This window comes from Podarcis tiliguerta (genome assembly GCF_965153285.1).
Source record: "Podarcis tiliguerta genome assembly, chromosome: 2".
Taxonomy (NCBI): Eukaryota; Metazoa; Chordata; class Lepidosauria; order Squamata; family Lacertidae; genus Podarcis; species Podarcis tiliguerta.
In genome coordinates this window covers 48,447,373-48,470,735 of record NC_139535.1, presented here as the reverse complement: position 1 = coordinate 48,470,735, position 23,363 = coordinate 48,447,373, and the positions used below count along the sequence as shown (strand labels likewise).

The following is a 23,363-nucleotide window of genomic DNA, read 5'->3' as shown; positions in this document are numbered from 1 at the left end:
ATGTAAGCCTTGTCAAAGTCTGTCTTCCAGCTTCCAAGTACATCTCAGTCCCAGTGATTCTGTCTGGTAGTCATATTGCCTGCAGCTCTGACTGCTTTCTCACCTCAGCTGTCGCTCCTGCCCCCCCCCCCCCGAAATTTCATTTTAGGCTTCTGAATAAATGTTAGCGAGTGACCTATAGGTTGGAAACATTTCTTGTTAGAGCATATTTCCAAGATAATGCTTTAAGCTGTGAGCCTTGTTTTTTATATACAGTGGTATCTCAGGTTACATACGCTTCAGGTTACATACACTTCAGGTTACAGACTCCGCTAACCCAGAAATAGTGCTTCAGGTTAAGAACTTTGCTTCAGGATAAGAACAGAAATCATGCTCCGGCTGCGCAACGGCAACAGGAGGCCCCATTGGCTAAAGTGGTGCTTCAGGTTAAGAACAGTTTCAGGTTAAGAACGGACCTCTGGAACGAATTAAGTACTTAACCCGAGGTACAACTGTACCTAAAACCAAGAATACTGATTGGCAGTAACAACAGTTTTTCTATTAGATAAGGGTATTATACACAGAAAATTGAATTTTAAGTAACATAAAGGCAATCTTCTGATACCAAGACTCTGAACATTTTACAATTACTTCCCAAATGCTTTCTTATGCTCTCATAGACAGATCCATGAAGGATAAGAAGAAGAAGAAGAGTTTGGATTTGATATCCCGCCTTTCACTCCCTTTAAGGAGTCTCAAAGCGGCTAACATTCTCCTTTCCCTTCCTCCCCCACAACAAACACTCTGTGAGGTGAGTGGGGCTGAGAGACTTCAAAGAAGTGTGACTGGCCCAAGGTCACCCAGCAGCTGCATGTGGAGGAGCGGAGACACGAACCCGGTCACCCAGATTACGTGACTACCGCTCTTAACCACTACACCACACTGGCTCTGTTCTTTGTTCTACCATTACTGGTAGAAATAGTGCAGTTCAGAATATCAGCTGGAAACAGCAGGATTAGAGAAGTCCTACTTGTGGTCTTCCCATAGGTGTCTATTGGCCACTGTGAGAACAGGATGCTAAACTAGATGGATTATTGGCCAAACCCAGGAGACTGTTCTTAAGTTCCTTGGCAAAATGATTTCTAATGTGAGTTACAAAGCAACAGATCTGTTACTGTACTTAAGGAGAGCTGGATTGTTACGTAATTCTGTGCAAGGCAAAATGTTGCAGTACAATCTTATACATGCCTACAGTGGTACCTCGGGTTAAGTACTTAATTTGTTCCAGAGGTCCGTTCTTAACCTGAAACTGTTCTTAACCTGAAGCACCACTTTAGCTTATGGGGCCTCCTGCTGCTGCCACGCCGCCGGAGCACAATTTCTGTTCTCAACCTGAAGCAAAGTTCTTAACCCGAGGTAATATTTCTGGGTTAGCGGAGTCTGTAACCTGAAGCGTATGTAACACGAGGTACCACTGTACTTAGAAGTAAGTTACATCAAATTCAGTGGAAAACTTGCATCGGCAGCTGAAGAGTCACAAACAATTATGAGGGGAGTTCAACATAGTGCGAAGGCAAGCTTTCTGTTAGTGCAAGGAAATCTTCTTGTGCCACAAATAGCCCCCCTCCTCCCCTATGTGCTCCCAAAATATGTTCTAGGAGTTCTCCCAACCCTCTGAAGCAGAATTGGAGACCATGCAAGGTGTGTGCATGGGAGGCAAGAGGTGAGGAAATTCCTGTTGTGCAAGTGAAAATTGATCCACTTAGACATTTATTTAGTTGACTACCATCTTGTGTTTGTAATATTTATTACCAGTAGGTTGTAAATGTGCATGTAAAAGGTGCACATGCGATCAATAGGAGATAACCAAATGGGAGATAACCAACATTAGTCATACTCACAGAAGACTCGTTAAAATCAATGGACAAATTGGATTTCATCCTATATGGGTACAGAGGATTGCACTTCATAATACTTATGAATTTCTAGGTAGTTCTGTCACATTTATAAGAATATATAACCTTAAGATTGGTCTTAACTAGTGTTTGAAATATATATATGTTACACAGCAGCATGGAATTCCATATGATCATTATTTATGTTTGATTTTATCCTTGAGACACCAAAAAGTGCTATGTATTCAATGTACTTCCCTAAGTGTAAGACTTTTTTCTGAATTAGATACCTATTTGTCTTCAAACATTATATGTTGTAATGCAATATTCTATATTAGTTCCTTCATACTGCAATCCTCTCAGAGTAAGTCCCATTGAATATAGTGATACTCTTAGTAAATGTGTATGGGATTGCACTATCACTAGAATTTCTCTGCTAATGTTATTGTAGATATAGTTCTAGTAAAAGCAAACTTTTAAAAAGCTAATGTAGTATAATTATAAACTATTTCATTAGGCCAACTCAGGTTTGTTTAATACACACAAACGTTGGGGGAAAGATATGGTACAATGACATATTTAAATCTACCTATCTACTTATATAAAAACCTGCATAAAATTACAGAAATAAAAACAAGATCAGTTCTGACAGAAATGATTGTGTGAAAAAATATTATGTGAAAATAAGTGATGGTAATACTTACAACATAATTATTAGTCTTTATGATCTATCTTGTAAAATCTACACCCAAAACCAGAGAAATGCTGTAATTTTAATATTAGGTGACACCCACTTACGACTGTCCACTGAAAAAAGGAATCTGCCAGCAGAACAAGGTCGTTCTCCAAACAATGAAGGCCATTTCTGCCGATACTCTTCCCACCCTCTGCAGCACCCTGATGCATCTAAAAGTCTGTCCAGATATCTAGAATTTTGATGTGTGTTTTAATCTGTTTTAAGTTTATCACTGATTACATTTTAAAAAATGCTTTAAATAGTTTTTTTTAACAATAATTTTATGGTTTTCGTTTTGCAAACTGCTTGAGGAGTTTTTTTTCAATCAATCAATATAGACATTGTATGAAATAATGATAAATAAAACAGTTCCAGAGGGCTAGAGATGAAAGGGGGGGGAGTGTCACAAAAATGACCCCCTTCCCCATTCTGCTAATGAGACTGCTGCCATCTATGAGTGGACAGTCGTCATTGAATGTCAGCCAACAGAAAAGCCCAGGAGAAAGGAATAAAATCCAAATGTAAAAGCTAGACCAAACAACCAGCGTGGAAAAAGCTGGAGATGTTTTACATATGGTGGAAAGTAACAAGGGTGTGGGTGTTTGTGTGTTTTTAAAACAGCAACTATGCTACAATATAAAGCCCAACAAATTCCAGGGGTGTCTACTATACCATTAGTATCTGCTGCCTTAGATGTTTTGTTTTTATTGCTGCTGTTTTTGCTTCTACCATACTGACGATAAAAGAATTTGGAAGTTCCACAATATACAGTAACTGGATGCTGGATGCAAGTAGCTCTTTTGCAATTGAAAATGACTGGCTTGACATGACTAAGGATTACACAGGAAGAAACACTAGATCTCAAAAGGTAAAAGCAGAAAGGGCGGGCGGGCACTCAGTCAACAGAAACTATGAAGTATCTTTTTTTCTGCAATAACCTGTTTTTTTAAAAGTCATATTTGGGTAGATCCTAATGCAGTTGCTGGGATTCCATGGAAAATAACTGCATGCAATTCAAAACATGGAACGCTCAGCTGTATGACAAACCAAGTTAATATCTCTGTATTAGGTAGTCTGAATCTCTTGGTAGCGACTTTGTTCTCTGCCAAGGCTGGTATCAGGGCTAAGCATCATTTGAGACCTGTCAAGGTGCACAGCCCTGCAAGGGGACCACGGTTGACCCTCCAAGCCTCCTGCTTCTCTTCCTTCTTGCTGTGCTTTCACTGCCTGTTCACCTGCCTTTCCTGAGCATGCAAAAGGGAGGAGATAAACCAGCATCTTTCAGCTGCCCTGTGCTTTCCCCCTCTTCCCAATCTGCCGAGAGGCAGAGTGCAAGTAAACAGGCACTGTGGCCTTCCTTGATGAGAAGGCCCCCAATGCCCCTCAAAACTTGGAGCCAATACCATTCTCTACAGTCCATGCATTATTCTTCCTGTTTCAAGACTAGGTTACCCCTATTTCTCATTCTCATCTACTATGAAATAGATTTGCAGAAAGCAGGTGTAACTCCCGGAAAGTGCTTTTGACCTATGCCTTTCCTTGTCCCCACAGAGACACAATTAGCTTCCTGAACTCACCCTAACAACACAATGCTGTGATTACCTGTTTTGATGTCTGAACGCCTTGCCTCAGCTAATGCAAAGAGATGTCAAAGAGAACAACAACTACCAGACTTTTAGAAGACATCTGAAGGCAGCCCTGTTTAGGGAAGCTTTTAATGTTTGATGTATCACAGTATTTTAATATTCTTTTGGAAGCCGCCCAGAGTGGCTGGGGAAACCCAGCCAGATGGGCGGGGTATAAATAATAAATTATGATGATGATGATGATGATGATGATGATGACGCAGGACTTTTTAAGTTATAACTTTTGAGAAATATTTAAAAACAACAACACTTGGCGGCATTGAATTAAGCCAATCTTTCACATTCACTTGTGGTGGATGTGCCATGGAGAAGGGGATGACTATCAGAGACTAAGTTTCTCCTACCTAACAGCATGTATTGCTCACTGAGAGTCTTGCCCTGAGTGCATTGTAGTTGGACATTTGATTGACCAGGACACAGGATTTGGCTTTTTCCATAGTGGAGTCCAGATTGTGGACTTCCCTCCTCTGAGCATTCTGATTGGTCCCTTAACTATTGGCATTAAGATGGAATATTAAGACCTTTTTGTTCTGTTGCATCTTTGTTATTTCCTTTTTGGTTGTTTTATGCATCTGCTTTAGCCTGTCAATTTTTTGTTTCTGTTCTTGGATATTATTTTATTATTGAGTGTATCTTGTAGGTTGTTTAAAATTATGTTGTGAGCTACACTGAGGGCATTTGGAATGGAAGGCAGGTAAAAATATTAAATAAATACATAAACAAATATACAGTATAAACAAGTTGTATGTATTTAAAGCGTTCTCTGTTGTAACTCTGTTGTGACCACTTGAAAAAGTGAACTTTTAATGTACATGAAGAGATGCCTACACAACAGAGTTGACAGAGTTTTTAGCAAAGAAATAATGGCTGTTATCCTCACATCCACTGTTCCTAATTGTTATGCCCATCATGTCCAGCATAACAGCAGGGCTGTTATGTTCTTATGTTATCTATATATGGTGACATGGGTGAAATTGTGCAAATTCAGCATTATATTGGCTGGAAAATATAGCACTAGCAGTGACTGGTGCATGAACACATTTCTAAGATTTTGTCTGAGGGCCTTATAGGGCCATTTTTGTTTGTGAAATAAATAAAACACATCAAAAAGTACACAAACAAATAGAACAATTTCCACATAAATCATAGATCTAAAATAAATATACACACAAAAAAAATCAATAACAGCAACACCCCCCCCCAGCAAAAAACCCAAACAATACCCCAGCCCAATAGTCTCTTCCGCAGCTTCAGCTTTTGTAGCTGGAGTCAGTCAGTCCCCCACCCTCCCTGGTCAAGTGAGAAAAGGGCTGCAAGGCAGGGAGTAGGCCTTCCAGGATTCCCAGCCAATATGGCAACACTCCCACATGACTAGACAGCATCTTGACATTTTTTAAAGTTAGTCATCAGAGCTGTATCAATCACATTGTTGTCTTTGTGTCTCATGGGGTTAATCATCGGAAACATGTTTAAAACTGAGTCATTTGCTAACACCTTTAACCAATCCTGAGAATGGTTGGAGTTGCTGATTAAAAACTACTACTGGGATGCCTGTCCTTATGACAAACAGAAGATGGTTAGCAGTCCCTCCCTCACCTACCCTGCTCACAAACACCTCTAGCTTCCAAATTCTGGCTTGTTTGGGAGCCATTAACTATAGTTCCTGGGACATGGATAGCGCTGTGGTCTAAACCACAGAGCCTAGGGCTTGCCGATCAGAAGGTCTGTTCGAATCCCCGTGACGGGGTGAGCTCCCATTGCTCGGTCCCTGCTCCTGCCAACCTGGCAGTTCGCAAGCAAGTCAAAGTGCAAGTAGATAAATAGGTACCGCTCTGGCGGGAAGGTAAACGGCGTTTCTGTGCTCTGGTTCGCCAGAAGCGGCTTAGTCATGCTGGCCACATGACCCGGCAGCTGTACACCGGCTCCCTTGGCCAATAAAGCGAGATGAGCGCCGCAACCCCAGAGTTGTCCAGGACTGGACCTAATGGTCAGGGGTCCCTTTACCTTTACCTTTAACTATAGTTCCCACTTCACACATAGTGAGGAGCTATGCTTAACTATAGCTTTCTGATTCATTTCCCTGCTTGCATAAAGGGAGCAGCCAAGCAGGAGCCAAGTGTGTTTGAGTGTGTGTGTGTGTGCCAGAATTTGATCATGAGAACTGAAACACAGAGCACAAGCTTTATAAAAGTCTTCACCTCCTTACCTGCCTTCCATTATAGTCCCTATGAAGTAAATCTAAATCCCATTATCTTCCTTAACAGGAATAAAACCAAAATTAGTATTGGTCTTAGTCTTGTTGGCTAACAATCTATCCTAAATGCAGGACCGGTTTCAAATCCTCTGGGGTTCCATTCCTAGTTCTGTTTATTCAAACCACAGATACAGCCTTAGGTTTAAAGATTCTGACCTGTCAGAGCTCATTGGAGCTCTGTGTACAGATGATTGTTACCAAGTAATTGCAAGTATATCCTGGCATGTGATGCATATACAGTATGTTGTTTGCTTGAGGTGAAACAGGGGCTTCATTAATAGAAATACTTATTGTGTAAGATGCATTTCTGCTGTACATTAGTATTTTATTGTTTGTACCGAAATATGCAGACTGTGAGACGGTTTGCACAACAGACATGGAATAAAATACAAAAAGTGTATTTAAATGTTGCAAAATGCACACTGGAACTTGAGATAATTATGCAAAGCATGTTCGACAAAAACATTATGGGTTTGGATAAGGGTGGTAGAATTTTTAAAGTCCAGTCACCACCTCTATATTTGACCTGAATTTGTGAATTTCAGCAGCAGCATTAAACACATTATTTTACAAAACAGCTGCCTTATCATTGTAACCCAGAGTCTCTTGTGGTTTGTCCTCCTGTTTTTATCCTCTAATGTGTTTGTCTTTACTGCAGCTGCATCTGTTCCTGGGCTGATGAAATATTACTGAAAACAGCAGTGAGGCCCAAACCTTTTTTTCAATTGCTGCATTGAATGATTGTTCTGTTGAGCAGAACGTCCCCCACTCGGTACATGTGCTAGACTAATTATATTGAATATGACTGCATTGACTGCAGCGGGTGCACTTCACCAGCCCAGTGACCTAAATAAAAGTCTTTACGCATCTGTGTCCTTTATTCCCTTTGACTTAACGTCCATTTTAGTTTTATTTGCAAAGCGTATGATTTGTTTCCTATAGTGTCTGAAGAAAATCTCTTTTAAAGGAACTCCTTATATATATTACTCACAACCATTTTTCTACCATTCTGAAAGTCCTTGTTTGAGACATTGAACTGTTTTGTATCAATATACCATATGCTTTTGGCTGCAATTCTGTACACTCTTACTTGGGAATAAGTCTAATGGACTTAACTTCTTCACAGACATATATAGGATCGCACTGGTAGTCTTGCCTTGTAGAATCCCCAATTTGCAGAATCCCAAATTGTCTTGTAGGACCCCAAATTTAGAAAAATGTAAATCTGATTTTCACGATGTTCTGTTAGGACTGGGAAGGTGTACCGAATTAAGGGAGGTAAGCAAGAGTTTGTTATCACTAATAACATCAAAATGGACCCCATGGTTTCCAGCTTCTTGTTTCTTGTGCTATTACATTGCACATATGCACTAAATTTCACATTTTCCAATGCTTGGAAATGTTTATGTTTATGCAGAGTCGTATGGTATGTATGCCAAGTGCCTGAGGCTCCTTTGACCTGTGCTAGCAGTTGGAACTTTATCATTTGTTAATTTTCTTACTGAGCTCTCTGCTTATGTATTTAAGTCCAGATTATTTATTTTGTAATACTGAATTTATGCTATGTTTGCTAAATGATTTTTGTCCCATTTCAATTTACTAATATGTGTTGCAAACTGACTTCTAGGCCTCCACCCCAATGATTTGTACTTTGATAAGATAAGCAAGTTTTAAGGCTGCTTTGGGCACAGCTCACTGTGGAAAGGTGGCATATTAAAAAACCTCAGCCAATCAGTTAGCCTGGCGCAAGATTCCATAGGCCACATCATTTAGCCAGTAGGAAGCCAGTATGTAAATTTTTTAGAAATAAAATAAAAATTGAAGCAGAATATTATTTTCATTTTAATCAATTGGCTTTCTTGAAAGAAAAAGGAAACAATGGATGGTATATCAGATGTCTGTACTTCTACCCAGTGAAAAACATCTAGCGAAGGACCACGAAAGATGTCAGTACGTACAACACACTGAAAATAAAGCACTTTTAATCAGCATGAAAAGAAAACATAGTAATAAACAGTGAGAATTATGTCACAGCAAGGAGTCTTAGCGTTCAGCAATTACTGATCCGCTTTATGCATTATTCTTGATTGCCAATTCACAGAAATCATTTTTGTCAGTAGCATTTTGAAGGAAGGTGGTGAATAAAAAAGCAATACAATTACCATCATGTAGGCTGATAGTGAGAAGCTGAATCTTGCCACCACTGCATAAAGAATGAAAGGGATGTAGCCCTGATTTCGTAACAAATATTTTCATTGTTCTCTAAGATTTCCTGGTTCCTCTGTGATGTGGCACGGGGATAAAATCAGGTATCTAATTCTATCAAGAAATCTCTCCCCACCCCCTTTCTTCTTTTACTCTCAGTAAAATTTCTTTAAGCAATTTTAACTGTATACATTTATTTTTTTACACATGCTTTCTTTTTAAGCGCACATGCAGTAAAATGAATGGTACAGCTCCTCATTCTATGAATAGTTATTATTTCTTTTCTGGAACAAGACTGGGTTTCTTTTTCTCTGAATTCTGTTTAAATATAGTGTTCAAACTGTTCAGAAAATTACTATTATATATGTGGTGTGGGGCAAGTGAGGGCAGAGCCAAGCAAAATGTTTGGAAGTTCAAACGTGTCTTTGGGACATTTAGGCTAAAGCACCCACAATACATATTCTGTGAACCACCCTAAGACCTTATGATGAAGGGTGGGTTTAGAAATCAAATAAATAAACAAAAATAAACAAAACATAGACTTTCCTTTTTCTGTTTTACCAAAGGCAGTTTGGTATGAATCACAATCGCTATGATTTATGCATAGATTAACAACCTCACCCTGGCAACAGTCTGCTTTATTAAGCCCCCTTCATCCTATCCAATCACAAGTTGTTTATAAAATCTCAAATGATTATTTCCCCACAAAGCTGCTTATTGACTACAGCACTGCTTGGTTCATTTCACAAGTGGGTGTCAAGATGGATCTTGAGGTCAGACACATCACTACTCCAATGGAAAGGCTAGGAAAAAATAAAGCCCTGGGGGCTTGCGGCCATGGCGAACCCACTTTGTGTTCCCTTGTGAAGACATCAGAAATGGGAATGGGCTACTGGCCAGGGATGGGAATCTGCTAGCCATTGCAAAACCAGAGACACAACTAAAATAGTCACAGCTTTTCTGGAACAACCCCTGTGGTGGAATGAGTGCTGACAGAAGCATGCTGCCAACCTTGGTCCGAGCAAAGTTGTGTGTGAGAGAAGCAACAGGCACGGTTTTCCTTGTCTGAGTGATGCATGGGAGCCCTCAGAGGGAAAAGGTGAGAATATGTGGGAGGCCATGGTGGCTGGTCCCCACTGGGATTAGGAGGGCGGAAGGGAGGAAGGCTAGCAGTAGGTGGGGTCAGACCCAGTCACAGGCAGAGCTAGCTGATTCTAGTTGCTGTCTCCATCCTGCTCCCTGCTGAGTTCTACAATGGCAACACTGACATTGAGAAGCAGGAAGCTGACAGACCCTGCTACCATGTTGACTGAATGGAAGTAAAAAAGCAGGCAAGTCAAGGCTGAGGTAGTGTAGTTAGTATAACTGACCCCTGAGGGAACATAGTACAGTAGTACCTCGGGTTAACTTCTTAATTCGTTCCGGATGTCCGTTCTTAACCTGAAACTGTTCTTAACCTGAAGCACCACTTTAGCTAATGGGGCCTCCTGCTGCTGCCGTGCCGCCAGAGCACAATTTCTGTTCTCATCCTGAAGCAAAGTTCTTAACCTGAAGCACTATGTCTGGGTTAGTGGTCTGTAACCTGAAGCGTATGTAACCTGAAGCGTATGTAACCTGAGGTACCACTGTATTCTGATTGTGTCTGCAGCTCTTCCACATCTTCTCAAATGCCGCTCCATATCAACAGCCCTGCTGCATCAGACCCAAGCCCCAATCTAGTCCAGCATCCTCATAGGAGCTAACTCCTACAGGCTGAGGGGTCTTTGGCCCCCCAATAAAATATTTGAGGGGGCCAGACCCTCCAAAGTTGACGGGCATTCCCATTCAAATGGTGTGTGAGCATCGCATCATGTGATTATGTGGGACAGGGCTTACCTGCCCCCATATTTTATTCAAGTTGGTACCCCTGGGCATCCTGTTCTCACAAAGGCCAACCAGATGCCCAGGGGAATGCAGAGGCATAGCATGGTGGGGAGGCCTACCAGGACGATTACCCCAAGCACAAAAAAATTAGGGGTGCGTTTCTGCAGCTGCCTCCCCGACTGGAGGTGCTTTCCGTCCCACACACCTGCCTCATCTGAGCAGCATGCCGAGCAGGAGCTGTTGAGAGGGTGGGCCCTTGTATCTATCTCTTGGCCACACGGTGTCCCCACATGCAGCGGTGGCAGCGCCCCAACCCATGGAGATGCACACGCATGTGCTGCCACTGCTCCACAGCTCCCTCCAGCAGCAGCAGCAGCACTGCATGGAGTTGCTGGTTAGGGAGCACAATACTTTCCTTGCCCTGGGCCTTGGAAACCCATGCTATACCACTGTGCAAACGGAAACTGTGTGTAACAGCGACCTCCCCCCCGTGATTCCCAGTAACTAGTATTTGGAGATATACTGCTGCATATGAATGCAGGACATTGCTTTATATGGAATCAGACAATTGATCCATCTAGCACAGTATTGTTTACATGGGCAGCAGCTCACCAGGAATTCAGATAAGCGTCTTTCCCAGCCCTGCCTGCGGATGCCAAGGGTAGCCATTTGCACGCAAAGGATGTGCAGTACCGCTGGACTTTGGCCCCTCCAAATACTACTCCCTCTCCCCGTCTCAGTCAGCAGGGCCAATGGTCAGAGCTGACAGAAGCTGTAATCCAACAACCTCTGGATGACTCAGGTTCCCCATCTGTGTTTGAAGACTCCAACAGCTTCTATGAGAAGAGGCAGTCACCAAGATATGCTGAACCTTTTGTCATTTTCAGCTTTATTTCCAATAAATATCATTTACAGTGTGAATATTACCTTAGGCAATGGGGCAGCCTTAGCCAAAATGTTGCCCTCCATTTGTTTTGGATGGTATCTCCCACCAGCCCCATATAGCAAAATAACAAACAATAAAACGAGATATCTTACATATAATTTGAACTGGATGCTCAAAAGCCGAATAGCTGACATGTTGCTTGTGCAACGTTGTACACTATTAAGTTTTCTGTGTGCATGAAGTGCAAATGGAATTGCTATTACGGACAGAATTTTTAAAAATAAAGGTTTTTCATGTTTTATGGTTTCAAACTTCAGAACCTGTTCAAAATCCATGATTCTAGCAAATAGTAATGATGATCTATTTCTTAGAATAATGTCAGCATACCCCAGGAAATTTAAAAGCGCCAGCCCCATCTTTATTGCACTTAAATAACATGTAAATAACTTGCCTTAAGCAAGTAACCATGAGAGGAGGAAGCTGAAAAACATTTTATAAAAGAGGCCCAATATTATTTCAACCACTAGGTGGTGCAGTTTAATACTAAACCTATGCCTGAGTTGGGCGCTGCCAGAATATTGACACCTCTCTCATGCCCACCCACATATCACATGTAAGAAAATGCTTTTCTTACAAGTATCTTCTACTAAATAAACAAGCTACAATTAATAAATGGTTTGTCAAAACACAGAAAGGGGGAGAATGTGTGTGTGTGTGTGTACATAACAATGAGTTTGTTTGTTTGTTTGTTTGCTTGTTTGTTTGTGTATACATAATAAACTAATTAATGCATAGGAAAAACAATCTCAAAGGATGCTAAACTATTACTTAAACTGTTTCCAGCAAAATAGGTGGGCAGATACTTTGTGGGGTTTTTTTAACATGCAGACGTGGGTGGAAGAATGAACTGAGTTACATTATGTTTAGATAAACTAACAGGAAGGATTTGAAACTGGCGGGACCAGAAATTCACGGAAGACTGGAGTAAATTTACGGACTATCTGAAAAGTATTAGTGAAGATCAGATGATGTATGTAGGTTTGCAAGAAGTTTTGTGAGGAGTATTATTGGAAGTATTGCAAAAATGGATTGGGGAAGGATGATCTGTTAAGAAATGTAAAGGCAATATAAAGTTAAGAAATGCATAAGAAGTGATTAAAATGGTGGGTCATCAGAGGTGCTGACGGAAGTCTAAAAAGATTGTATAAGTGATAAGTTTTGTGGTACATTTTATAATTTATATGTTAAAATCAATTACAAATATATAAAAATAAAAAGAGTTGCATTATGTTTAAGCAATGCAAAGTGTTCCTCATTTTACCAGTTTACTATTAATTTAACAGACAGAATCATTACTACACTTCTTTGGAATTAAGTGCTAAGGAATATATTGGATTTACTTCAAACTAAATGTGGATACGGTTGGGCTGCATGTAGTAGATCTCTTTTCTGCATTGTGTCAACTGGGCTTGTTTCTAGACATGGATCTAATTTGTCAACATACTTGGTAAACCCAGAATTCTATTTACAAATACAAGATCTCTCTTATATCACTGTTATCACAAATAGTTTTAGTTTCAAGTAAGAACATAACTTGAGTCTTTTTCCATGCAATTGTATTCACAAAATACAGAGTCCTTGATAAGAGCATACACATCCTGACTCATTGTGTGGCTCAGGATTAGACTAGAACTAGATGTTAAAAGTTGGTTTCTGGCTGCTGCCGCCACCTGTATTTCTCCTTCCTCTTCTTTTTTAACATTTCATAATGTCATGTGTAACACAACATCATAGATTTTCCCTTGTCCTCCAAGCCACAACTAATGAGAATTGAGGAAAGATGTGGAATGTTGTCATTAAGGATGCAGTTGTGCTCACTGAACATTTTAAACATTTCAAAATACTGTTGTTACATTATGTTTAACATGCATATTGTAGCAGGCTGTCTTATTTCTGTGTTGTGTGCATGGCATAATGGATTTTTATATATGAAAAATAGCAGTAGTGGCATACACATACACAAATGCTGTTCCAGAATGCATGAAGAGTTCAGTAGTTTGAATGTCCCACAGGTTAAAAATTAAAATTCAAACAAAGCAATTCTTTGTGTATAAACCTAGGCATGCTAAAACCCTTCTCTCCCTTACCATTTATTTTATGGGCACCAATTTTCTTTTATATAGATTATATATAATAATGCAATCCCCTACAGCACACTGAATTTATATAGCCCCAGTATGGTTGTGAAGAGAGAAGTGCCTGGCGTGCTCTGGTCCATGGGATCACGAAGAGTGGGACACGACTAAACTACTAAACAACAAGAGGTATGGTTGTACTGTGTTTATTGCTGAACATGTACATTTGTCTTAAGGCAGACAAGAAAGAGGTGGAGGGAATGATAAAAATTAAATATCTGAAGTGGGGTCGTAGAGGAAATAATGTGACAGGTACAGGCCTAGTGCTTGCATAATGCATTAGAAATAAAAAGAGTAATAAGAGGAAATGAGAGAAAAGACCTCGCAACAGTAGCTGACAACTTTAAATACAAAATGGATGAAGAGAGCAACAGACATTGAAGTGTAGTGTGTGGTGTGATTAAAAGAACAGGTGAAGATTTCAGTATTTTCATACAGACAAACTGAATTAATATGGGAAGTACTGCAGTAAGGAAAGCTAGAAAGGAGGAAGTGAGTATAACATGGCAGATATGACCAGACCAGGCAAGAGTTTAGTACATTCAGAAGGAACAAAAAGGTCGCTCTATGAGATGTCATGTCATGAGTCATCAACTATCTCCGCACAAAAGAATAAGGAACGTGGCAGTTAAAGAATATCCTCCAAGTGGCAGAGAAGAGTGGGTAAGAAAGGACACGAGCAAAAGGATCATTAGGGCTTCCATTTTGACATTTTTGGTCTAAAAAGACAGGATTTTAACACCATTCATGGTTACCATGACACTGGAATGTATGTGAGCATTCTGCACCAGTCTAGCAGTACTGCCAGAATATGGGATTCGGACAGCAAATAGAGAGTAAGATAGACATGCCGAAAAAAGAGGTGCTAGATAGTCACAGCTGGGGATTTGAACTTGTACCAGTTTATGATGTACCACTTTCTAAGCAGCCTTGACATGTTAGGTGAAACTCTGCTACCCCTTTACAGGACCTGCTGGAGGAATGGTGGCAAGACTGGGTAGTGGACAAGGATTAAAATCAGATTTGGAAACTGTCAGCATAAGTAGGATTGCTGTCCTGTCGGGTTTTCTGGCCTTGTAAATAAAAAGAGGCTAACAGGGCATGAGAGAAACACAGTAACGGAGCAATCCAACCCCATCCCTCTTGCCTTTCTTTTTTTTCTTTTATTAAAGATTTCTTGGTTTACGAAAGTATGTGCAATGTCTCTTTTTTCAAGTTACATTTTATACAGATCAGTTTCATTTGTTGAGACACTGGTGTTACATTAGGAAGAAAAGGGGGGAAGAGGTGGAGGGGGCCATGGTGAGTGGGGGTGGGGTCCGGTGGCGATGTTTCTATTTTACTTAATGTATGTGGGGGGTTTTGTTTCAGCGTCGTTTGTGCAGGTTCTCTTTGGTATTCACTTGTGTTCCTTTGGTGGTGAGAGGGGTTGGGGTTGGCCTAGGGTGTGGTTGTTTGTTTGCGATTGGCTGTGGTGAACTTTGTTTTCATGTGTGAGTGGGGTGGGTGGGTGTTTTTGAATCAGGTTGGTGGATTCTTGTCGTTGTCTTGTTGGGCTGTGTATGTGAAAAAAGGGAGCCATACCGGGGTGAAGGCGTCTTCTATTTGTCCCCATGTCGGTTTCAGTTTATTAGTCAATTTTTCTAATAAGGCTGTTTCCCATACTATTTGGTACCATTGGTTCCTCTTGCCTTTCTTTAGATGTGATTTGAACATGTGATCTTGCCACTGTCACTAGCACCCTGGGCTTGAGTTAATAAGGGAGGAACAGTAAACAAGGAGCTGTGAAAGAGAATAAAATGGATAAGGTCAGCTTTGACCTTAGTTTTCTTCTAAAAACACACAGTAAAGCATGCTGACATGTATATCCTATACTCAAAATATCAATCTAATTGACGTTTTAAAAGCTTTCCTTCTTTCCAGCCTGAGGACAACTGAGATGTGGGGTGAAGAGCCAATGTATTTTTTGTTTGTTTGTTTTATAGGTGAATGTTCCAGTGCTTTCCATATCAGGAATATAAGACACAAACATGGCAAAGTAACACTAACATAATTTGTAAGCATTTTACCACCCCTTTATTACAAGGAGGACATTTTGGTTATAAAATTGGTTAGGAAAAAAATGTGTTCTACAGATCCTCTGAGAAGCAAACTAAACATTTTAGGGACTAGTGTTCTGTGGTTCTTCTGCTGCAAACTTTGAATTTATCCAAGACAGTTCATTGTTTGTAGATAAGCCTTATGAAATTCTTTCATATAGGTAGATTGGAGACGCAATCAAATCTAAACATTATCTTTTTTAAAAAATGTATTTTTATTAAAGATTTTCTTGATTTACAAAGGTATGTGCAATGTCACTCTCTCATATTTCCCCCCCCATGTAACACTTTAAAAAACAAAAAACAACAACAAATTGGTTTCATTTGTTGAGACATTAGGAAGAGGTGGAGGAGGGGGGGAGGAGAGTGGGGGTGGGGTCGGGTGGTGATATTTCTATTTTACTTAATATATGTGAGGTTTTGTGTCAGCGTTGCTTTTGCTGGTTCTCTGCTGTTATCTAAACATTATCTGAACTGCAGATTCCCATTTATCAGAGAGACTTCTTTAACAATCTTCAGGCTCAATTATCATAGTACCCAAGGAAGCAAAGTACCTTGGGTTGGGCTATTGACCCTGGGAAGGTTGTGACTAGTCTGTTTACTCTGCTTGATGCAAAGTAGGGTATATTCCTCTGCAAGCAATGTATGGTATGAGAAGCTACAGAACCCATACAAATAAAAGGAGTTTGAACTGATAGTTTAACTTAACGTCAAGGATGTACAAAGGTTTGCTGTGTGTGCTGCTAAATTCCTAAGGTTTAAGCATCTTTCTGAAGATCTCTTTCTCAGCCTCAGAATTAAGTTTCCTGCTTTCATCTGTCTTTATAATATTATTTTATTTGTTTTGTTGCCTGCCTAATAGTAATCAGCGACAGTTCCACCTTAGGAAGGGAATGACCAAACCTCTTTTGGTAGTGGGAGGACGTACAACAAGAAAACCAAAAGGCTCTCTTCTCACAAGGAAACTGACCCAATCATTTTGCTTTTTACTATGTCGGGAAGTAGGCAGGACTGCTGGTTTATGGGTAACAACACTAAATTCCCCGGAAACACAGCTCTGAAAAGCCTGACTCACATTTCAAAGCATTGTGCTGGTCTCCTGCTCAGGTGATTGAAGACTACTGTGAATGTAAAGAGACACCTTCAGTCCAAGAAAGATTACTGTGTGTGCAAATGTCATTGGCAGCATTAGGATTTATACAGATGCATTTAGATGCATTTATGTTTCAGAGCCTTAATTCATATTAGTCACTTTGGGAGTGTTCTGACTGTAATAGTCAATAAATCTCATTTCTAGATACATAATGTCCCTTGAGCAGCAATGTGATCAGAACTGTACATTCCCGAACCTTTTGGAGCCATTCCATTTAAGACTAAATCGCAAAGTGGCACATTACATCAGCTGACTGCAGGTTTTATTACCCCATTCTGTAATATAACCCAAGGGGTCCAGCATTCTTTGGAAACAATCAGCTCTTTTAAAAATAGAAACATACAAGTCATTGATGTGGTGCCAAAAATATCCAGCCTTAGTTCGTGACACAAACACCATTCACTGCATTAAATTATTCTCCCTCAACTACAAAACAAAGAAAGAATACACTGGCTTCCTTTATGCAATTAATTTTTTTTAAAAAAATACGTTTTCCTGGCTTGCATCTCTCTTGCAAAACACAACAACAACAACAGCAAACCCAACACATTTTCTTAATTAGCCTTAAGTTTTTCCAAATTTAATATTTAAAACATTTAAATAATGAACGGCTGTAGTGCACAGGCCATTTTCTGAAGGTTGCCTCATCAAGGCATTCAGGCATCTGGCCAAGTCAGGTGAAGATTATGTTATGGCTATGTAAAACTAAATTATCAAACAATATTGCCAACAATGTCAATCCGGACTCTGTTATGCCTGCAGAGTCAACAACTACAGCAAAATTAAAAAAGTGCAGCAGAGACGCCATGGTAGATCAAAATGGGTGACTGTGTCATTTCTGTGCAAACTGCTTGGAATTTTGTGCTAGGTTTCCCTCATGCTAAGTGAGAATCTGGTGTATTGAGTTATGATAATAATATTATGAATTTACAGGGTGCCTTAAATTCTTGGGTCTAGTAGGTATCAGAATTTAATCAATGCTTGGAGTATTCACCTGGTGACAGACGCTGGATTTAGTGAAGTATTAAAATACGGGAAGAAACAGCTTCCTGTGTTCAGGAATTGTCTGGGAGATTAGCCATTAACCAAAGACAAAGGAAAGGTAATGGGCCATTAGGAAAGTCAGAGAGAGGGGACCCTCCTCCAGCTCTGAGTTTCTTAGCAGGATAAAGGCCAGAGTTTTGAAGGAGAGCAGTTACTTAGGATTGCAGTTGGCTGGGATGTGAACTCAGGGGAAAAGGCGACACTGTTAAATGCAGCAAGATAGAAGCAGAGAAAGAGCTGTGACTGGTGCCTGTTTAAATCCAAGGCTGCTGTGGCTATGGGAGAAGCAGAACTCTCTTGGAGTGTTAATGCTGTGAGCCCCTCCATCACAGGCCCAGGTTGCATATATGTGTAAATAAACCATATGTCGTAAAGACACCCCAAGCTCCAAGCACCCAGGCACCATGGGTCTGTGTTTCCTTTTGGAAAATGAGAGGGGGCATGACTACATTCCAGCCAGAAGGCATTTAAGTATATCCTAGCTGGATGTTAGAGAGGGTTGCTGTATGAAAGGTGAGCAGCTAGGTAAGAGATAGCGGGAAGTTGAGAAGAGAGGGTAGGGGCAAGGTAATTCAAAAAGCTAGGCACTGCAAAGAACTAGTAAAGAGAGATTTAAGAGACAGGAGATTTGGCTAGGGAAACATGAGGATGTTAGAATAAAAGGAGAGTGGAAAGGAACAAGGGCAGGGGAGGAAGGGAACTACTGGTCTGGGGAGCCAAGGGTTAGGCACTTATCAGAAGCCATTAGGGCTGTTCCTCAAGAAATGAAGGCTTGACATTTGCTGAGTTCTCCAAGTTGCAATGCCTTCATCTGGGATTTTTGACCCAAGTGGCAAGACCTCCACTCCATCTTCCAACTAGGAAGCTTATAGTTGCTGATCCTTACCATTACAGAACTATTGGACTGAAAATATTTCCTGAGGAGTTCCCAAGTGCTGTAATTAAATTAAATCGAAGAATTGTACAGTTGGAAGGGAATCTTTTGCTCAAAGAGATTAAGAGTCTCATGCTCTACCAAATGAGCTATCCCAGCAATTACATTACTGTTACATTTTATTTTATTTCTGTTTTGTTGTGCCCTGGCTTTGGGCTCATTATGAGGAAGGGTGAGAAGGAAATATTTTAAAATAAATGACAAAATAAATAAAGTATTAGTCTTAAAATAATTTAAAGTCTTTGACAAATGCACGTTTCAGGACATTTCACACTCGTATGCATGCAAACTTCACGCAAATAATTTACTAAGCCGTTGCTGGAGTCAGGTCTAAAAGCATGACGACATACCAGTATTCCCAAGTTTCAACATTACATTGCATTATTCTCCATTCCAGGAAGTGAGTCACAATGCATGGAATTATGGATCTAGGAAAGGGCAGCAGTTGTGTAACATTTTTCCTTAGAACAAACAATTGACCTCATCTCCAGAAACCTGTAGTTTCTAGCCCAAGGTCTGTGTTTCAACAAGTTAAAACTATAAAACTATTCTTTTGGAAGTTTTCACAAACCTTTTTTGTTTTTGCGACCCTACACAATTTGGTGGCATGATCAAGCCTGGTCACTATATTGCTCGCCTTCAAGTCATTTATGAACATGTTAAAGGCACATGTCCCAAAGCTGATCATTTGGGAACCCTACTGCTTACACTCCTCCATTGTGCTAACTGTCCATTTATCCCCACTCTCTGTTTCCTCTTCCTTGTCCTCTTATGGATCATTAACCAGTTATCTCTATTTATTCCATGACTATTATTCACGAATCTTTGGGAAGGGACCTTATTGAAAGCCTAAGTACACAGTGTCTACTGAATCACCCCTATCCATATGCTTAATGAAACAAAATGTTAGTTAAGACAGGATTTACCATTAAATGGCATCCTATCTATTTGCTTAATGACACAAAAGTTTAGTTAAGACAGGATTTACCATTAAATGGCATTTAATCTAGGTTTCTGGTTACAGTTTACTGTGGCACCTCAAACCTGCCTTGCTAGAGCAAAGCTAAAAACTAATCTTCTACAGGTTTAACACTCCAAGTTTCAGCTCCTGAGCTGTAAGTTACCTATCTTCTGGCTGTAGGAGGTGCTTACCTCTTTTGGATCTCTTAGCACACAATGCCTTTGCTGTGTGCTTGTTAGTTTTAGCAAATGCTTTCTCACCCCTTCCTGGATATGCCTGTTAGTTTTAGCAAATGCTTTCTCACCCCTTCCTGGATATGCCTAGGACTGAACATGTGACTTTCTACATGCAAAGTGCTTAGTCTGTCACTAAGCTACTGCACCTCCCTTGAACGGTTCATACTGCAGGTGGGGGAATCCTTTTTTTTAAAAAAAAATCCCCTATGGAAAAGCCTCAATGCTGAAGGAAAACTAGGAACATAGAGAGCTGCATTATACAAAGTTAGAGCATTGGTTCATCTAGCTCAGTAGTGTTCACATTAGCACAACAGGGAGGGGGCTGTGGCAGAACCTTTCTCCTAAGTAGTAGTCTTTCATTTGCAGAGTGCTTATGCAAAAATGTTCTTCACTTCTGCAGTGCAGGAACTGCAGCCTGAATCGCTAACAGTCCACTCTGCCACCTCAAAATCCTGTGACGCCATTGTTGTATGTATGCAACAGCCATCACAGATAGCACAGCTGGGGAAAAGATCTCACTTAAGGCATCATAGCATTGCTGCTGGAGTCAACAATATTGATAGACCAAATTTCTGATTTTGCCTAAGGCTGCTTAATATGCTCCTAAATGCTGTAAGCCAGGACTGCAAGAAGCTGCCCTATACCTGAGTCAGAAACATAGTCCATCTAGCTGAGTACTATCTTACCCTGACCAGCAGCAACTGAAACATGGTTTCAACCAGGTCTTTCACAGCCCTACCTGGAGGGTAGCAAACTGCCCTGTGAGGGCAGGGGCCTCTGAAATGTGGGCTGGAAGCCTTTTAAATATGCAAATGACTAAATAATTATTTTAACTAGTGTGCAACTGGATATTTTAATTTCGTTTTTAACATGTTATTACATACTCCAAGCCTCCATGGTAGGGGGCAGAAGATATATTTAAATAAATGAATAAAATAGTGAGCAGACTCCTGTCTACCTCCGATGCTAATGAAAGCCAGGGTCTGCCGTACAATCAGATGTAGGCCATGTGGTTAAAATTATATATATATAAGAAGAGGCGACCATTTTGCAATCAATTCCTGAAGCCGGTTTAGAAGGGACGGCGGCCTCTGAACAAACCGCCAAAACCAGCTTGCCGCCGCTCTTCCTTATCATATCACACACGCACACCTATGAACCGCGCTAAGGCTCCTGCGCATGCCCAGGGTCTTCCCGGTCAAGGGTGACGAACCTCTTTCTTCCCGAACTTGCCAGAAATAAAGATGGCGCTTGCTACAGCCGTAGCCTTGCGGGAAGAATAGGAGCTGAGGCTGATGCCCCCATTAAATAGGGCCGGTTAAGGAAGTCCCGCCCCCCATACAAACCTGCAGTATATTATTTTCTCGGGTGGGTGACCTCCGCGTGCCCCAAGGCGGAAGGTGGAACTTCCTGTTCCGATCCGGGCGAGGACGCTAGTGTGGGCTGGGAAACAACCAGGTGGTCGGCTTCGTTGAGCGCGTTGTCCAGAGAGGCTGCGCCTCATCGCTGTGTAGGGACTTGTGGGCGGGAGGCCGCGCGCGCAGTGGGACGGGGTGAAAACGGAGGCCGGAGCTGAGGGAGAAGAAGCGGCGAGGAGAAGCAGCAGCAGGAGGCGACGACGACGACCGCCCGCTCGCCTTGCCGGAAACCAAAACGGAGGGGCCATTGGCTGGGGGATGGAAGCGGAGAAAATGGATGAGAATGAATGGCGATACCACGGGGAAGGCAACAAGAGCCTCGTCGTCTCCCACAGACAGGTAAAAAAGAAAAAAGGCGCCGGCCGCCTCTTGCCTCGCGCGCGCCTGAGGTTAGCTGCCAACCGCTCTCCTGAGTCTCGTGCTTAACGGTTTGGGCTTTTTTCTTCCTTTTTTGAAAAAAACAAACCCAAAAAAACCCCAGCCCCCACCCCCGCCTTCCACCCTTAACGGAAATTTTGGCCGGTCAGTTAGAGGGGGGCGGGGAAGGAGGGAACTGAAGGCCCATCAGTTCCTCCCGCTTCACCTCTTCAGGGCTCCCTCCGCTGCTCCCCGCTTCCCTTGCCTCGGAAGAGGTGCCCGGGGGAGGCGGGGAGGGGAGGGAGGACACCCCCGCGGAAAGCTCGCCTTTCTCCTTCATCAGCGGGTGAGCGAAGTGGTCCAACAGCCTCTCCTCCTCCTCTCGCTCCCCTCAGAAGCATAACGGTAAAATCAGACGCTCCTTATTTCTCTCTCCGTGACACTTTTTTGGGGGGGAGTGGGGGACATAAAACATTTTTATACCGCTTTCGTTAAGCTAACAGACTTTGAAAGAAGTTGGTATCTTAAAGTATAACAACAAAAAACTGTGTCGAGACAACGAACTCTAATCGCAGTTGATCAGCAAATCAGATCTTCGGTTTTTTTGTGGGGAGGGGAGTAAGTTTTGGAAACTCCCCTCATGTATAGGGAAACTCACACTGTACATGAAAGATATATAGCTAAAGGCTCCATCCCTGCCAAAATGGGTGCCATCCCCGATTTGTGTGCCGGAGAAGCATCGTTTTATTGGATGCCCATGGTCCTTAATCACACTGTGCCTTAATGTGTGTTGCGTTGTGATAATTCAAGCTGAGTGACTTTCTTTTTCAGTGCTGAAAAGGGCTTGGGGGAGGAGAAAGAGTATCTTAAAGCTGACTGGAAAGGGCCTGAGTCATGGTTGTGGAGCAGATCTTACACCTCTGACAAAATAAGTGGGGAAAATGGCTATGATGTCCTGGGAGGAAGGCTATTCACTGCACCATGGCAGGAGGAAAAATTCCAAAATGGTGCAAGTCACTATTTAAAAGTGCTGGTGTGTTTAACATAGATGTCTTCTTTCTTCACACATCAAATGTAGTACATTTTATGAAATGGCAGACTTCTTTTCTAGGAAGGTGTAATCTAATGAAAGCTCTGTGCTAATTGAGATTTTTTTCGTTGTGTTTCATCTATTGATTCCCTCCTCCAGTGACAGCTAATGTAGTATAGACCAGGAGACTCATATTAGAATCCGTGCTCAATCACAAGGTTGCTCTCAGCCTAACTTAACCTCACAAGGTGGTTATGAGGATAATATGTGAAGGGGGTATGTGCTTCTTGGAGTGGAATAAAAATGTACATGTAATTATTAATATTATAGCATTATGGTACCTTTTTTGGGACCAACCAAGAATGTCACAAAAACATGACAGGCTTTCAAATTCTCCAGAACCTTTCCTCAGGCAAAATTTTGCACAAAGCAGGGGAAAGGGTGATGAGGAAGAGGAAGCAACTTGAAAGAA

The 23,363-nt window shown here is 41.3% G+C and overlaps 1 protein-coding gene and 2 long non-coding RNA genes across 4 annotated transcripts in view; 2 read left to right on the top strand and 1 right to left on the bottom strand.

Annotated features, from left to right (window-relative positions):
• Positions 1-940: 940 nt before the first annotated feature.
• On the top strand, positions 941-7,377 carry LOC310672298. Its single transcript, XR_014508504.1, has 3 exons — positions 941-1,126; positions 3,357-3,478; positions 7,169-7,377. It is a non-coding gene; the product is annotated as an uncharacterized lncRNA (long non-coding RNA).
• Positions 7,378-17,369: 9,992 nt separating this feature from the next.
• LOC310672300 lies at positions 17,370-21,096 on the bottom strand. The gene is made up of 2 exons (XR_014508506.1): positions 20,171-21,096; positions 17,370-20,126 (listed from the first exon to the last, which is right to left on the bottom strand). It is a non-coding gene; the product is annotated as an uncharacterized lncRNA (long non-coding RNA).
• Positions 21,097-21,276: 180 nt separating this feature from the next.
• IPPK (inositol-pentakisphosphate 2-kinase) overlaps positions 21,277-23,363 on the top strand; it is a 33,047-nt gene continuing 30,960 nt past the window's right edge. Inside the window, exon 1 of one of the 2 annotated variants that reach the window (XM_083429197.1) lies at positions 21,277-21,843. In XM_083429197.1, coding sequence (XP_083285323.1) covers positions 21,763-21,843 — 81 coding nt within the window. In that variant the 5' untranslated portion in view covers positions 21,277-21,762. Of the gene's footprint in view, positions 21,844-21,920; positions 22,267-23,363 lie in introns of those variants that run through there. The other variant, XM_083429198.1, reaches the window with a different exon arrangement.